Source organism: Lepidochelys kempii, chromosome 15, assembly GCF_965140265.1.
Source record: "Lepidochelys kempii isolate rLepKem1 chromosome 15, rLepKem1.hap2, whole genome shotgun sequence".
Lineage (NCBI taxonomy): Eukaryota > Metazoa > Chordata > Testudines > Cheloniidae > Lepidochelys > Lepidochelys kempii.
The window spans coordinates 30022039-30040375 of record NC_133270.1 but is presented as its reverse complement, the minus strand read 5'-3'; the positions used below and the strand labels follow the sequence as shown (position 1 = coordinate 30040375).

The window sequence follows — 18337 nt, the reverse complement described above, 5'->3', positions numbered from 1 at the left end:
ATGAACGCCTTTGCAGAAACAGAATTTTGGTGAATGTATTTGTTCACTTTGGAATTCAACATCTTTTAATACGGATACCAGAATTAGCTTAAAGAAGTCAAATGCGTTTTGCCAGAGTTACAAGTCCAGTCTAGCTCAGTCAGTTTTCTCAGTCATTCTGACCATGTCTTCTCTTTGACTATCCAATTTTTAAAATGTACATATGTTTAAAAGTTATTTTCAGAGTATTTGTGGGTTCTTTATTTTGTTTTCCCGAGTGTTTTTCTCTCCCCTTCCCCCCCCCCTTTTTTTTTTTTTTTTAGATCGGGAGGAGTGCGTTTGTGACCTCCTCTTCATCTCTGCCTTCCTTCCCCTCCACGCTTTCCTGGTCAAGGGATGAAAGCACACGAAGGGTTAAGTACCTTCTGAATTGGTCTGTTACCTGGAGGAGGTGGCCATCTCCCTCGAAGCCTTGTGCCTCTGTCCTTTCCCCTCTATCTGCTAACTGGCCTTCATCCCTGCATGAAGCAGCACTTCATCACTTTCACTTTCTTTTGGCACTTACTATGGACACGCCTTGCTTCACTCTTGTCTAACTTCACACCAACTAAAATACCTGTAGGATTTAACACCATGCTCCAGATCACTTATCCCACAATATGCTGTTGAAAATGAGCTGGTTGCTGAAGAAAAGTAATTTAGCAAGCACTTACTGGCTCATGAAATATCAGTATGTACTTTTTCTGCTGACTAAAATGCATTGCATGGGACACAGGTATGCTCAAAGGGTTAGTAAAAGCTATGGAGCCCATTACCTCTAGGGGTCACCACTTTGCATCCAGTCCAGGGTGGTACTGATGGGCAGAGATGTTACTTTTTGACAGCTGTTCGGTAGACTGTTTGAAATGAGTGAGCTCTTTGTCCAGTTATATCAGACAAGCATCCATATCACCCACCACTTCATTTAACATTGCGTAGCCCTTTTACTGATGGTACTGAAAGAAGTGAAGGCTCGAATGGGCCTGGAGACTGAACTCATTCCTAGCAATGCTCCTTTTAGTTCAGGGTTCAAAGAACCTTCATGGCACCATGTAGAGGAAGCTTACATTGCTGCTGTCTGAGAATCAGCAAACGTTGGTTGCTAGGTCCTTACAAAAGCACAACACTGACTTCAAAAAAAAAAAAAAAGCCATTGCATTATGGGATTTTTAACTGCTCTATAAAAGTCTATGGTATCCCAAAGATACTTCTATTTGCATTGTTTCTGACTCATAGATGAATAGTTTTAGTTCCGAACTACAGAACTGCAGGGTTCACTGAGGCATTATGGTCTAGATAATAGTCCTGCCAGGAGTGCAGGAGACTGGAGTAGATGACCTCTCGAGGTCCCTTCCAGCCCTGTGATTCTGTGATTATATACCTTTTTATGAAAACATTGAAATGTGAAACAGATAAGTATGCGGTTCTCAAACTATGGGTTGGAATCCCAAATTGGGTCGCAACCCCATTTTAATGGGGTCACCAGGGCTGGCTTAGACTTGCTGGGGCCCAGGGCCAAAACCCAAGCCCGAGGGTTTCAGCCCTGGGCAGCGGGGTTAAGGTTACCAATCCCAGTCTGAGGTTGAAGCCCTTGGGCTTCGGCTTTGGCCCCCCGGCCTGGGGCAGTGAGGCTTTGGCTTTACCTCCCCACCTGGGATGGTGGGGCTTGGGCGGGTTCCAGTCCCCCTCTCCTGGGGTCCTGCAGTAATTTTTGTTGTCAGAAGGAGATTGCGGTGCAGTGAAGTTTGAGAACCCCTGCTATATTCTCATCCTTGTTATATACTTTTCCACTGCAGTCTTAAATCCAACCCAATGTGAGGACCGTTAATAGAAGCACAGAATGAAGTGTCCGCACTACAAAATTGCAAGGTTAGGGATGGCTGGCTAATTGAACAATCTGATACAGTAGACTGGTCATGCCTGATTTCTTTTTTATACACTTTACATTTTGTGTGGGATCTTAGAAATATTTCTATGTATCCAAAAAATTGCAGAATAATGCCATCTGAACCAGCCCCAACTACAAGGTAACCATTGTAAAAGAACTGTGCTTTTAACAAATAGATTCTTGCTATACATGTTTATTCAGCATATTTCAGAATAAGTTATTTTAAAACAGATATCTTTTACACACTCTTTGAGCAAGAAACGTTTGCATAAGTGTATGATAGCTGAATCACCCTTGGGTCATCATAGTGAGTGATTTGCATTTCTCATCTGCAGCTTGGATCCGCAGTTATTAAGTGTCTTTAATAGATGTAACTATCATCGCTATATACTCCTTAATACATTTGTATTCTTCCTATACTTTTATGTTGTTTTATACAAATATATTTATGGGTAGTTTTGACAGAACCCATTTTGTAGTATTGTGTGTTATTGATTTAAGCTCTACTTTTCATTATTAAAGCAGGACTTTCACAGGAGCAAACTAAAGGAGAAAAGCATTCATAGATGACTTTTTAAACCAAGCCTATTTTTGCAGATATCTTGCTTTACAAAAGACCTTCTCTCCCTTTTTAGCTCAATTGTTCCATGTGTCTGATGCCGCAGTGAAATCACAACCCTGTAGCTGACACTGTATCAGTCTGGTTCTTTGGCAGCTATGTAGTGTCTCAAGTCAAGCTTTTATTTAACAGTTGAATTATGAGGAATAGAGCTTTGTATATCAACGTTTTGAGGGTTCATTTGCCTTTCAGATGCTTATTTTTTAGCCAGATATTTGTTTTCTTCAGCATGAAAGTCCCTGTTTAAAACCTCAGAAGATAAGTTAATTCTGACTACAAGTGATATGGCGACTTCTGTCCAATCTGAAAAATACTTGATTTACATGGAATAGTAGCAGATGACAAATCGTTAAGTGACCCAGTAAACTGTGAATTGCCAATTTGGGTACAGTTGATTTATCACTGGAACTAAAAACTTTCTCAGATTTGTTGTGTGGGGAGTTAATCCTACTTTACACATATCTAATTCCAGTAGTAAGGCTAAGTCCTGGTTTTTTAACTGGCTGTTTTTGTTTGTGACCAGAGTATTCAGCTTTGCCATTTAGCAAACAGTTTCTATCTGTGTACCATCTGATAAATAAATAAATGCCATACAAATGCTATTATATACAGCTTTATATTGTCAGAGTATGCCTAGTATTGTTTTCAGATTCTATCTTCTCTTGTTCCCTTACTAGATGTAATCAAAAGAACACCACAATTTAGGTTTCTTTCTATGCAAGGTAGCTGTAAATTGGATAGTTTGAGTTGTTCAGAGCAGGGACTGTCCTTCAGTGATTGGAAAGCACCTGGCACATGGAGGTACCTCTCTAAATAAGAATAATAGAAAGGGTTGTCCATCAGGCTTAGCCTAATTTATGCCTGTTATAATGGACAGTGCATGTTAAGTATGCTGATTTGAGCCTTCCTTTAATATCCATTTCTGGAGATTTCCTTGATCTTCACTCTGTTTTTCTAATAAAGATCAGTGGGAGGTTAATGTGACTGCGAATGAGGAAATCCCATAGCATTGTTGGGATTGGATTTTACTTCAGTGCCAGGATCTGCACTGTGCAGTAAAAGACCAAACTTCAGAGTGACATTAATGTAGCATGTTTATAAGTGGGAAGGGTATAATTGTCTGTCTGTCTTCTAGAAAAATGTGTACTAATGTAGAATGCCCTGGTCTGGGCACCACTGAGGGGAGTTGTAGTTGGTAAGTTGCTGCATCTTTGCTGTTCTTTGGTGTCAGGCCCAGAAGACAAGAATAAGTAGTAATCCAGGGCTGCTGTTTGAGGAAGGAGGGAGAGAGCTCCAGAGTATACTTTCCTTTCTTGCTTTTGCGTTATGTTTTTCAGTCCCATGGAATTATTCCCAAGTTGCAAACTTCCCATGGATATGAATTCCTGGGATTGGTGTGGTAGTGAGGTATTCAGAACAAAAATCATTGGGATGTATATTCCCTGGGTATAAATTATACCAGGAGCTCACAGAAGTGGTAGAATAACTTGTTACCTGAAAGATTACATGGAATCTAATGAAAGAAACTTCCTGAGTTTAGAGGACCATATGGTGGCATCTCAAGGGATACAAATCCCAAGTCATAAGAATACAAGTAAACTCAGTTATTATGGTCCCTCTGCTCAGGAAAAAGTGTGCTAAGTGCCTCATATTGAGGAAGGTTAGAGGCAATTCAATAATAGGTGATGTCCCCCTCTTGCCCATAAAGTGGTCATATGTTGCATTGGAAGACATAAGACTTGTGGTTGTCTGGGAGTTGAGCTAATTCCATTTTCCAACTCGAGGCTTCTGCAAAAGCACATTTGCTCAGTCATTTGAAACTGGGTGGTTGTCAGACTCCAGAAGTGATCCCAAGATCGTTGTGTGGTGTCCCTTTTGAATATCCTGGGAACAGAGGCAAAATTTTCTTGGGGGCAGGAAGATCATCAGTGGCAAGTGGCTGAATGTTGGGTTATGATGTTAAAGAAGCAGAACCCCTGCTCTGTAAAGCTGAACAGCTTGTAATGGTTGGGGAAGAACATTCCCTGATATGTTAAGGTACAAAATGTATTTTAAAAATAAAATACTTAATGTACTTCATGAAGAAACTACTTACTAAAGAAGGAATAACTAGCCAGGCAAGTAACTTTATTTCTTTTAGGTGAAAAGGAGGAATAACCTACAGTATTTAACTCCTTTCAGCATTGCTGCTGCATAAAGTGACGTAAGCATACATGGCAGCTGTCAGTGAGAGAAATTAACAAAATCTCAGCCCATAAGATCTTAACCTAAAATGTGTGAGTGAGTATAACGTAGCACAGAACAGACACTAATGGCCATGACAGGTTGAGCTTGTAAAGTAATGTAGGACCTAAATGAAGTCTTGTGCAAAGAGAAGTAACTAGTTTATACAGGGAATAGTTCCCTGGCAAAGTTCTTGACTCTTTCTTTTTTTAAGGTTCTATCCTTAAACATTTCTTTATTCTTTGTAGGCATCGAAATTAGAGAAACAGAATAGCATGCCTGAAAGTGACTATGATAACCCCACCCCCAGTTTGGAGCTGGATGAGACGGGGTATGTCTTATTACATGAATGAGCTAATGTTTGTGTCTGTATATTGTCTGAAGGCATAAAGCTCTAGTTAAGTGCTAATAGAAACTGCTCTGTAGTACAGTGACCACTTCAACATTCTTCCTTTTTTCCCCAGGCCAGGTAGGAAAGGAAGGCAGAGAAGTGTCATTTGGCAGGGGGAAGGGGCTATCCCCGAGAACTCGGATACAGATGCAACCCCAAGTTCCACTTTGCCCAGTACAGAAGATGTTATTCGAAAAACTGAACAGATCACTAAAAATATCCAGGAGCTGCTGCGAGCGGCACAAGAGAATAAGCATGACAGGTAAGAAGGGGAGTCTAAGTGCTCTGGAATTTCCAAGATTAAAAAACATAGTAAAATGCTTCCAAGCATAGGAACTTTAATTTCATGTAAATGAATCATGTATGGTCATGTGTTCCCTTGGCTGCGGGGAGCAGCAGATGTTGTTGGGGCTGTGGGCAAAAGGACATGGAACAGCTTCTCTCTATGGAACGCTTCCTCGGGACTTGGCAGATATCCATGGGAGTAGCTGCTGTTTGGAGCAGTGTCTACTCCCAGTCTGCCCGCATCCCACTCAGTAAGAAGCAGTACAAGCCAGGGGAAGTGCTGGGAGATGGCTCCATTGCAAATCCTGTTGCCAAGAAAGCAGAGGTCAAGGGACCCCTGCAGAGGCCCAGGGACAAGTGGGATTTACCCATGGATCCTCAAACTACACAGGAGTTATAGATCAGGGCACCTAGAAGGGAACGTTCAGCAGTAACTGAGTGTAATCTCTGTGAAACAACTGCAGTCAGGAAGGATTTGGCCCTTAAACTGCAGATAGTTTTGTTTGTGTACATAATTGCTATGTTCTCTGTAATAGTTAGGGCCCTACCAAATTCACGACTAGGAAAAACACATCATGGACCATGAAATCAGATCTCTTCCATGAAATCTACCTATTGGACGGGGTGAGGAGCAGGGCTGTGGGTGCCCCAGATGAGGGCTCCTACCATGTACTGTGCTCTAGCTGTTAGACTGCCAGGCTGGGGAGGGATGGGACTTCCTCTTCCCCTGCATGGCCACTTCTTGGGGTAGATCAGCCCCACTTCCAGGTACCTCCCTGGGCTGCAGGAAGCTCTGTGGCTGCGCTGCCTTCAGGGCTTCCTGCAGCCAGAGGAGGTTCCCGGAGGTGGGTCTGATCTCCCCTGTGTTGCTGAAAGCACCCCTATCGGGGGCTCCTAACTGCTAGTCCTGGCCGGGCTGGGGAGGGACAGGATTTCCTCTTCCCCTGTGTGGCTGCTTGGGTGTGGCAGGAGGTTTAACCCACCTCCGGGTACCTCCTCTAGCTGGAGAAAGTTCCATGGCTGTGCTGCCTTCAGAATCCAACTCTGAAGGCAGTACAGAAGTGAGGGTGGCAATCCCACGACCCCCCGCCCCCCTTCCCCCCCCCCCCCCGACAAACACAACTGCTTTGTGACACCTACTTCCACAACCCTCTTTTGGGTCGGGACCCCCCCCCAGGCTACAACACCCTGAAATTTCAGATGTAAACATCTGAAAATGTGAAATTGACTAATTTTAAAACCGTGAAATTGACCAAAATGGACCGTGAATTTGGTAGGGCCCTAGCAATAGCCTTGTATCGTCTGTTTTTTACAGCAATAGATCAGAACAGCTTTTGCTAACGGCTTAACTGTTAGAGTAGAGCCAAGAACTAGATACGCTTCTCTCAAGTTTGCCAGCGCTAAAAATCAAAGCGGCTTATTTATCTGAACAAGTTAGTACTCGGCCTGAGCTTCCCCCCATGCAGTCTGACCCGACCATTAACTCTGCCAGATCTCCATGAGTTGTTGGTAATGATTCTTCGTAGTGCACAAAGAGCAGGTGGTTCTCCTAGGTAGTTTTTTATAGGCATATAATGGCAGGTATATCATAGCACATGTTAGTGCATTCCATGTTAGCCCTGAGTGGTCCTAGGCTCCAAATAAATTTCTCTTTTCCTGTGGCAATTCTCATATTAGAACGGCAGTCACAGCCTCAGCGCTGAAGGACTACACAACACGTTACCCGTGAAACCAGCTAACTACCTTTGTTAAATCTTGCAGCTCATATAATTTAATTTCTGAGTTCTTTACCTCCACGACTGAGAAAAATAGGCAACGGTTGCATTCTGGGGGCCACTTCTGCTTCTTCCATACTTTATTTACTTGGTTTGCACTTTGCTTTGGCTAGGAGGGAGATGCACGTGTTTCCTTTGTGATCCTGGGTGAGGAAGTCAGAGTGCATTTTCTGACTCAGCTCACTTGAGTCAAAATTCAGACTTAATCCCTTCCATAAACCACTCTTCTTTTTTGCTCCCAGGATTTTTACAAAGGGGAGATGCAGTAAAAAAAAAAAAAAAAAATTTTAAATAATAATATTGGTTATTTGTATATTTTACCAGTAACAATAGTCGAAACACACCAAAATCATCTAGAATAAAGAACCCAGGACATGTTTTTCCCCTGCTAAATTAGGTAAAGCTACTTAGTAAAGAATACTTTTAATCCTTCCTCATGTTTTCTGGTGCCTCAAGTTAAGGGAGCGTTTTTTTTACACAAGGGACATGTATCTCTAGCTCTGTAAATAAAACAACTTAAATTCATAAATGCAAATAAGAAAAATAAACAGAGCAATCTTTTGAAAGAAATAATGATTAGCCTTGCAAAAAGACATCTTCTCTCCCTTCTTTGTTATAGAAGAAAGATATTGAGGGAAAGGCTTTAAGAGATCAGAGTAAGGAACAAGTTGTTTGGTTATTAAAGCAGTGTTTCTTCTATGCCACAAATGGAGTATGTTGGTTATCATTCTTAGGTGAACATGACCCTCCAAAGCTCTTAGCCATGAACAAAAATGCAATATTGTATTGCATTGCATGGCTTTGCCTCAGATGTGCTACTGCTCAATGCATCACATAGCAGGGGGAAAGCAATATGGGAAAATAATGGAACAAATCTATTCAACTTAATTCTGATATGAATAAGGCTATTCAGAGAAGTCACATTGCAAATACATTTGTCGCATAATTGAGCTTCTGAGAACTATAATGAGATGGCTTCCAAACTTTTGTTGGGAATATTGTAAATAAAAATGACTTGCCACATGGATAATCTGAACATGAATGTTAATTGTTCTTTCATCATCCTAATGAAACTCCTTCCATTTTCTCATTCTCTTTTGTTCCTTTTCCTGTACTCATCTGTCTAAACAGACCATTAGAGCGTGCAAGCATGCTTAAGCTCAGACATAGCCTCGGCTGTTTCAGTACATTGGTTCCGTGGGCTGAGAGAGCTCCCCTGCAGCCTGATCCTACCTCCTGGTACTCTGGCCTCTGTCCCTGCCTTCCAGGCACAGTGTCCTTTCTCTTTTTCTCTGCTGCCTTTCCCCGCTCATGCACGTTCAACACCGGGGTGGTTAGAGGTTATGCATGAAAGGCTTTAAATGAGAGGAAAACTTATAGGTAATAAGTACTAAGAGTTTCTGGGCTAATCCTATGTCCGTGAAACTTTTACTGTTGACTTCACTGGGAGCAAGATCAGGGCCTAGTGGTACAGCTAACAGAGGCTTGAGGTTTCCCTCTGACAGCCCTAGCTTTTGTCTCCATTCTGGTCATTGTCTATCAAAATAATCTGCATCTGATCATTGATGACATAATTTGTTGTTGCAGTGTCCATGCACTGTTACTGCAGAAATAGCATTATTTGCATGACCCAGAACACACAACATTTATTCTTTTAGTCTAATAATAAGTCTGTTTATGGTAATACTAGAGCCTAGTTTCTAGCTTGGATAAATTATCATCAAAACTAAATTTTAGGTTTTAATAAGTTTATGTAATGGCAACCTAAAACTTCAAAACCTGACCAAAATACTGTTCTGATCTTTAATGCCTACTGCATCTGAGATACAAAACCTGTTTAAAATCCAGTGTTTATGGGTTGTGACCTTTCCCCAAGGTTTAATCCTAAACACGATTTTGGCCAATTATCAATATCAAAGTGAGAGGAAGGGTTACAGGAAGTCTTCAGAAATTCTCTGCAATAAGAATTTTTTCAAAATGTGTGACAATTCCCTAAAATCTGTGTAGATTTAAGAAGCCAATTCAGTCCCACTATGACCTCTCGTGTCTACCCAGATTTTAGTCTGTGTTTTTTTTTGTTTTTTTTTAAATCATCTAGTGAGAAGTATCATTTTGTCTGCACATTTTGTACAAGGGGGTCCAGGGGTTGCTAGATGCTAGTGTGATACAAATAATAGTACTAATAAAGTACTTAGAGTTTCAACTGCTTATCTTACATCAGTTGAGGCTTTCCTCAAATATACGTCGAAAACTTTGATGCAACAAACCCAGATGGCCCAGAACTATGCCCAAACTTATTGCATCTCTAAAACACTCTTACATTCCGTAATTACTGGGGCCTCTTGCTATTCCCTGGAAATCAGTGGAGGTTTAAACGGCACATTTTTGTCTTGTTTTCTGTAGGTTTCCTCTACTATTCAGTGTGGCTCATGGAGAGTAAACGGGTTATCAGCCCTCCTCTCCTCTCTAGCAGAGCAGGGATTGCTACCGTGCACTTTTGGTAAAAAGCTAGTGATGGTGGGAAGTCTCATTTTATTTGGAAGAGCTCATGGGAATGCAACACACACACAGTCAAGATGTCCCCCTTTTATAGCCACTTTCCTGCATAACTCAAATGACCCCTAAGTGTGTTGTTTCCTTTTTAGTGTATCTGTAATTTACGTGTTTTTTGCATGTTCAGTATTGCAAGTTAATTGAATAAAATGATTGTGATTTCAGTCTGAAAGTGCTTTTTAGATCTAGAATTGAGAGATTATGCTAAAGAAAAATATTCTTCTTTTGAATGGTACTGCCTGATAAACTAATTTTAAAAATACTAGTTTATAGTTTTAACTATTCTATCCTGCAGATTATTAGCTTAAATGGAATATTTGGAAAGTATAGGTTTTAAAAGTAGACTTTTGACAGAAGGCTAAACTTCTTACAGGCTTCAGGTAACTTTAAAATTATTGACCAGAAGCTTCTCTTTTGAACAGAGATCAATTTTAATTCTAATTTTTAAATATTTTTCAGGGTCTAATGTAGAATCTGTAAGGATTCTTAAAATCTACTTTTGGATTATTAGTTATCACTTTGTAATAGTTCTGTTTAACAGAATAATTGAAAGTTTTTAGCCTAAACTATGCAGTCGAGAAGTAAACATTAACTATGATGAAATCTATGTATTTTACCAGTTGCTGTCTCTTGGTGGTTTTGTGTAGTACATGTTCACCGGGTCTACATTCACCAGACATTCTTCATTTTTTTTCAGTTCGCCTTAGATGAAGTTTTACAGTCTTGTAGTTACACTTCACCAAAAAAGTGAGGGGTGCATCCTCAATAAGATTTAGGAGTTACATAACAGCTTCTCTTTAAATTGGTAATCTTTGATTTATGCAATGAAGAATGGGGAAAATTTAACATCAAACAATATTGCATTGACAGCCTAATGTTCACAATGGACTGTCAAGTATGGAAATAAATGTTCTCTAAAGTGAATTGTTTCCTGGGCCTGTGTCTTCACAGCAAGCTAAAGAATGCTACAAGTGTTAACCTTTGACCCTGAGAAGCCCTGACGAGTGACATGAGATTGGCTATACAGTGCACTAGAGAGACAAGGTGGGGGAAGTAATGTCTTTTTTATAGGACCAACTTCTGTTGGTAAAAGAGACGCTTTTGAGCTTTTCTTCAGGTCTGAGAAAGGTACTCAGGGTCACACCTTAAATGCAAGGTGTAACAGATTGTTTAGCATAAGTAGTTCACACATATTATAGGAGACCATTCAGTACCCCCAACAACACACCTTTCAAGGTTCATAGGTCCTACACGTGCTGATCACAACATGTGGTGTACCTCATCCAATGCCCCAATAACAAATATGTGGGTGAACCAGACAATCATGACCCCCTCAAATGAACTCTCACAGAAAATCAGACACACACACCCCACAGCACCCACGGGCGAACACTTTTTTCACAAAACGATCTCTCCATATCTGACCTCTCAGTCCTCATCTTCAAAGGAAACCTGCGCATCCTCTTCAAAAGAGGAGCCTGGGAACTTAAATTCATAACTTTGCTAGACACTGAAAATCATGGTCTTAATAAATACACTGGATTTATGGCTTATTACAACAATCAGTAACCCACTACCCGCCTTTTTTGTCCTACGACTGCAGAGGTGTTAACAGGCCACTCCACCTGGAATGGTCTCTCACAACATATTATATGCAGCGTTGTAGCCGTGTCAGTCCCAGGATATTAGAGAGACCAGGTGGATGAAGTTGGTCCAATAAAAAATATTGGCTCACCCACCTTGTCTTTCTAACATCCTAGGACCCACATGGCTACAGCAACACTGCAATATACTGTGCACTCTCACTTTGAGCTTTTGATCAATCTTTATTGTGTGTGTTTCGAAGCTCAGTTGGGAGATTACTGCTGAAAATGTCTGTGGCGGTCATACACCTTAGATACTGCTACTGAGTGTTTGTTTGAAAATAGCTTTATGCAGATGTGATGTAAAGATAAATAGCAAACCTTTTCTTGGAGAAACTCCGAACTTCATATATGTAACCACAGATCATTTGTAAGAAAGCAGTCTGCACTGGCTACCAGATATAGACAAGGTGACCTACTAGGTCTCATTTCTAATTTTGATCATCCCAGATTGTTGACAAAATAATATTTGTGTAAAACTTAAACATTTAAATTTTTTTTTGTTTGTTTTTTTTAAAGATTTTTCAGCTCCACTTCCAAGGTTAGTATATATCTAAGTCTGCATAGATCTTTGACTTGGCAGCTTACTTACTTAAATCTTTTACTAAGGTTTCATTTCATAGTACCTTGGGGCTTGTACAGAAAATTCCATTCTTAAAATGATAGCGGATTAAATCTGATGACCATCTACACGCACAAGGATGTGTTTTGTGTTTGTTTTTTGTCAGCCCTGCACACTCAGCCTGGGATCTGAGAGTTCCTCTGGGATCTTAGTTACTCTTGTGCAATCCTGATGTCTCCAGTTAAAATACCCTTTAAACTGCAGAATCTGGAATTTTTTATTTTGTGCCTGCAATTGTCTTCTGGCCATTTACACACACACACACACACACATACATGTGTATATAAATTTTTAAAAATCTCTGACATGTTACATTTTGAACAGGCAGATAAACCCCTTTGGAACATGTTGTGCCACTTCTGTGGGAATGCTGAGCCAAACTCTAAAATTTGAATGTACAAATCATGACTTTAGGAAATGTCAGTCATATACACTAATGTGCCCTTTTCACATTTGTAAGCATGTATTTCCATACTTGAGTACAGATCAGGATATTAGTATCTGACCGTGCTGGATACAGGATAGTGTGGGCAACCCATTACTCCTTCCCCCACAAACTGTGTTAATCCAAGAATAGTTTAAAATTTTGATTTAGCTAATGCAAAGAGTCTTACATCAGCTGTGAAGTTCTTGCTTTTCCTGAAGTTGTTTGTAGTACAGTGTGGTTGAAACACAGATTTGTACATAATTTACTAATGAATGTTTCAATGGGAAGCTTCATCAGACTTGTGTGTTGCAGACTCTGCTACAGTTTGTGTTTGGAGGCTGTGCTAAGTCAATGTTGGAAGATAATGTGCTGTTCTGTTAACTGGTTTGCTTTTGGAGAAATAGTCACTAACTAATTGAACTTCAATAAAATTCAATGTTTTTGCTGCTTTTGAATAATCTTTTGAATCTTCTTGCAGTTATATACCGTGCTCGGAAAGAATACATGTGGCAGTAACAGAAATGGCAGCCTTGTTCCCAAAAGTGAGTCACTTTATTTCTTCAGCAATGGCAATGTTTCTCAAATGTATTCTGCTTTCAGTCTCACTCATCTTGAGGCTTTGTGACAGAAGAACCTTTAAGGGAAGTTGGTGCAATGAATGAAATATTTCTGATTGGACATGGAGGGTTTTTGTGTTGATTTGGTTAAGAAAATCAATAAGGAAATTTAAAATTCCTAAGGTTTTGCTCCTTTTTATTTTACAGTGGTTCCTCCCTGGGTTTAGATTTTTTGCAATGAACAAAAAGCAAAAGACAGATAGGAGGGAGGAACACTTTCATCAAGATGAGGATCTTTGTCAGACTTCGCACCTTTGTATTTGTCACCATGCCAAGTGGGTAGGGTTAGTTGGTACACCAGGACTCAGGTTGGTTGAGATGTGTAAATGCCCACAGTTCCCAGAAGGATGCTTACATCTTGCTTGAATAGCGATGGAGCTGGACCAGAACTTTGCCTGACCTGTTATCTTGTGACTCGCATGGATGTAGCCGTCTTTAGAACACTTCTCAGGCCTTTTTTTATAGGCAGCTTCCTGGGAGCAAATAATTATCTATGTGTGGGTCTCAAAGAATTCAAAAAGGTCTGCTTCTGCCCAGTGTCTCGCCTTGCCACGAGGTGCCCTGCAAGCCCTTCCTTTCCTGGCCTTGGATCAGGGAAAAACTACTGAGCCTGGGCCACTTGGCTACAGTCTTATAGCATTTGCAAACAGATCTCTAAATCTCACTGATTCAAAGTCATCCTAAAACCATTGTGTGTAACCCATGCTAGCCAGCTCGAGCTTTGTTTGCTTTTCCCTTCCTAGAAACCCAAATCTGAGCTGGTAAGGACGTCGCTGCGGCTGCTGACATCGAGTGCCTACAGACTCCAGTCTGAATGCAAAAAAACCCTGCCCCTAGAGACCTGCCCTACCACGGACATCCAGCTGGTCACTCAGCAAGTTATTCAGTGTGCGTATGACATTGCCAAGGCTGCTAAACAACTGGTTACCATCACAACCAAAGAGAACAACAACTGAGTCCTGTCGTGTTTTTTAGTCTTGGTTTTTTAGAGATTGGAGTTTAAATTTAGACACACAACTTTTCAAATTTTTACAAGAAAACTAAGGGGGCAAGTTAAACTTTTTTTAAACTCAGTATTATTTTTGCATGTTTTCTAACAGAACTTTCAAAGATTAATTTAACCCACTGCCTTATTTTTGTGCCTGTGTTGCCAGTTTAATTACAGAATATAGTATGTTGCAAACAGCTGTTGATCCAATATCACATACCAACATTGTATCAGAGGTTCTTCTAGGCGATTCCTTGGAGCTGTATTCTGCTTTCGGATATTGCACACGCGCACAAAACTCTCATTGAAGTCAAATGCGCATATCAAAGGGCAGAATCTAGCCTTTGGTCTGTACATCCTTGAACTGCTCTGCATGGTGAATCCCCTTCAATAACAAACTCACTCTCAGCAAGACAGTGGACTGTGAAGGCTCCAGGAGTGTAACTGTTGAACAGTCAGTAGAATGAAGTTTTATATAGTCTTCCTGAGAATTGAATACAAAGTTTATATTTTCTGTTCCATATCAACTGTTGTGCAATAACAAGTCCTTAGTCTGCTGAAACTGTAGTAGTTGTGGGCATCCAAACCTATTAAATGTTTTTGTCACTTTTTATCTATTTTGGAAGGAAGCATGAGATTTAGTTTCTTTTAGTTGTCACTATGCCACTAGTCTATACATTGGATGTTACTTTAGAAAGGCATTAGTGGTTAAAACCCATCATTTTCCTTTCTCTAAAAAACCCCTTCTGAAGTTTCCCACAGCATTTATTCCCATTTTAGTGTCCTCTTTTTTAAGGCTTTAAGTCTTGTTTGCAGCAGTATTGTTGTTTAATATCTTTTTAGATGCAGTTTCACTAAAGAGTTCTGTGATTTCTTTGGAATGGAAGATAAGAGGGCCAGTTCAAAAGAAGCCATGCCTGACACGGTACATCATATCTATACCTCACTGTAGTGGAATGTGAAAATACACTTTTTATATAGTACCTCTCACGCAAAGCTTCCAAAAACTACAAACTATATACAGACTGACACCTTCTTAAGGGTCACCTTCAATACACAACCCACCATGTGCTAACCAACCACTTTAATGTATTCCCTAGCCAAGTTCCAGTACCTTTTTCTTTAAAGATCATGGGTAACATTTTCAAAAGCACCGGAATTCTCATTTTCAAAGGTGACACGGGTACTTAAAGAGCCAGAGTCTTACTGAAAGTCAGTGAGACTTGGGTCCTAAGTGCCGGTCATCTTTGAAAATGTGGACTTAAACGCCTAAGTCAAGCTCTTTGAAAAACATTAACTCATGCCTACGAAGTGACTTGTTTTGATGATCCCTTCAAGCACTGTTCTACTTGAAAGTGAACCTATAAAAATGAGATTCAGAGATTCCAATCTGGCTACAAACAATTTGTTCAGTTCCTATATAAAAAGATGTTTTTCCTGTCTACCCACCAGTCCTACAACCTGCCCCGGAGAGCTGAATGTCAGCTGTTCAGATTCGTACGTAATCAGTAATGAAGATTCAGAGGCGCTCAATGACACCTGTACTGTAGTAATATCTGCAGTGAGTTAAACCACGGAGGGCAGAATTTGGTCTTGCAGTGGGAACTTCATTGACGGTCATGTTTTGTGATTCCCTGTAGCTGTGCAGATGCTGTTGAGCTAAAAGGAAGTAGCTGAATTATTTTTGTTGTCGAAGTGAGAAGACTCTGAATGCAAAGAGGGAGCAGATATGTTGTAGTTCTTATTTTTTCTAACTATAACAACACTTAACGTAGCTATTTCCCAGTGATGCTAAACCATCACATAATGACTGGATTATAAACCCTGGATGTTATACATATTTATATACATATAAAAACATGAGGAAGTTTGAACTCTGAAGGCATGGGTTTTCCACCAGGCTAACCACCTTCCCTTCTTATAAAATACTCATACAATTCATAGTTTCCTCTGGAGGCCCCAAAAACCATAGGACCACACGCATGCAGTTTGCCATGTTAGTCTACTCGTGTTACTGTTCAAGGGTGAGATTACAGGAAAACTGGTTGAGACTCCACATATAGTGTTCTGTCTGAATATATAAATGCAAAATTTATTTTTCACATAAATGTTTGATTCAGAAACACTCAATTGTAGGAGGCTGTCTACTGTTCCGTAAGCAGAATCTGCAGTGTTTAGTTTGCTAAATCATGATTCTTTAGGTTGGTTTTTTGGTGATAAAAATTTGCTCTGTTTTAGGTTAACAAACAAAAATTAAACCCTCAGAGGTTTCTTCCTTTTAAAATTGTGTGTTTGTATGTATATATAAACACAGAATAAGTGCCATAATATTTGTTGGATGCTGATGTTGTAATTAACTGCCTTTTTTAAAATATTGTACAATTTTGGGGTTAAAAGCAAGTAGGTAGGGGATAATCCTGTTGCAGTCTGATTCATAAATAATTTATCCTGTCCCCTCTCCCGTATCTAGCACTGTCTCTAAGCATCTGGAAATGCATTTAGACAAGGCTGTAATTTGAATTGTAGAGAAGTATTTTTGAAACCTATTACCAAAATTCAACCATTCGTAATGCATTGTATGAAATAGAATAACTCCACTTAAGAACTTCTTTGAACCAGCACAGTAGGAACATGAAGCATGCTATTTGCTAGGTATCCATCAGGACATCACTACACATGGTTTTTACATATCCTGTGTGGGAAGCAGAGTATTCTCATGTTTCCTAAAATTTTATTTAAGGATATCAACTTTTTTAAAAAGCTTGCTCAGTGCCAAAACTGGTAAAGTCCCTTCAGATGAATAACTGTACATCTTTCCTTTGTTGATGGCAGGTTTTGCAAGTACCCGATTCAATTAGACTCTGGCATGAAGAGCTGTACAAGTGTGGCTAAAATGTCACCCACTTCACATTATGTATCTAGAGTTTTTTTAAATGTCTAACATAAGTTTTATGGTCCTGTTGGTAAACTGCACCTTGTCTAAATAGTTCTGTTCTACTTACTTACTTAGTCATAGTAGCAAGTTATTGCACTAAGCAGTTATACATCTGGTGTGATATCTGCAGTATTCTTATTATGGTACTTTCTTTCAAGAAGCCCATAGGACAGAGGTGCACTTTATGGAAATGGCACTTGGAGCAAAAGCTGACTCCACTCCAACCAAACCCTGGTTAGCTCAATGTATTAATCTACTCCACCCATTGTTGGTGTTTGCCAAAGTCATAAATGGGGCCCAAAGCTTGTTTAGCATTACGCTTTGGACTGTGTGGATATGTCTATGCTGCACTGTACGCCAAGGGTTTGAGCTCAGACTCAAGCCTAACCCCATGCGTGTCTATACACAAATTGCGCTAGCCAAGGGTTCCAGAACCCCGGGGGGGTGGAGGCAAGCCAGGATCCAGCATTCAAGCCCTATTGCTTTGCAGAGTAGGTTCCACCATACTGGACTTGGGCTCTGGAGTCTGCCAAAAGTATCCCATGGGCTGACTTTCATTTTCCTCTGGACAGTCAAGTTTGGTGGATGGTCAAGTTTCCCCACACTGCATCATGAACAAAGGGCTAGAGTCACCACGTTTTGGAGGGTGCTAGGACTCTGAACCGCATTATGCGGCGTAGGTGCTAGAGCCCCCTGTTGGGACCCAGCATTCAACCATTCCTAACCTGTGGTTACAGATAAGTGTAGATGCTCAGGGTATGTCTACACTGTGATGAAACCATCTCCAGCTGGCCTGTATCAGCTGACTCAGGCTCACAGGGCAGAGTCCCAGAGCCTGGGCTTCAGCTCAAGCCTGGATATCTACACTGCAATGTTTGTGGCCCTGCAGAGCTGACAATGGCCAGTGTGGGTGTTTTATTGCAGTGTAGACACATCCTCAAGCCCTAGGTTAACGAACCCAGAGTCTACTAACTTGAGTTCTGCCAACCCTGGTCTTACATTGCCGTGTAGACATGCTCTGAATGGCTGCAGGGCAGGAGCTATTAAAATACCTGGAGTAGTTTAGGTGCAAAAAGATGTGGGTTTTTTCCTGTGGCTGGAACCCCACTTTCAAATAACTTGTATGTTTTTCCCCTCTTGGTCTTACAGAAATGTAATCCTTTCTCTAAGAAAATGCTGCACAGGAAAGTGAAAATGCCTTTTTATGAACTTGTATTTCTGTCCATTTTGTACTCATGATTTAGCCTTTAATGTTTACTGTATTACATACAATTACTGTACAACCCTTAAGTGTTATAAAATTGTTTGGGATTATTTGCCTGCTACTTATGCAATAAACAGGCTTTTAAAGTG

At 40.4% G+C, this 18337-nt stretch overlaps 1 protein-coding gene across 8 annotated transcripts in view; it reads left to right on the top strand.

Moving 5' to 3' along the window:
* Positions 1-18337, top strand: part of GIT2 (GIT ArfGAP 2) — a 49178-nt gene extending 30841 nt beyond the window's left edge. For 3 of the 8 annotated variants that reach the window (XM_073312618.1, XM_073312617.1, XM_073312621.1), the window contains exons 16-20: positions 303-392; positions 4997-5079; positions 5213-5401; positions 12923-12986; positions 13805-18337. In XM_073312618.1, coding sequence (XP_073168719.1) covers positions 303-392; positions 4997-5079; positions 5213-5401; positions 12923-12986; positions 13805-14017 — 639 coding nt within the window. In that variant the 3' untranslated portion in view covers positions 14018-18337. Of the gene's footprint in view, positions 1-302; positions 393-4996; positions 5080-5212; positions 5402-11914; positions 11937-12922; positions 12987-13804 lie in introns of those variants that run through there. The other 5 variants (XM_073312622.1, XM_073312619.1, XM_073312624.1 and 2 more) reach the window with 3 other exon arrangements.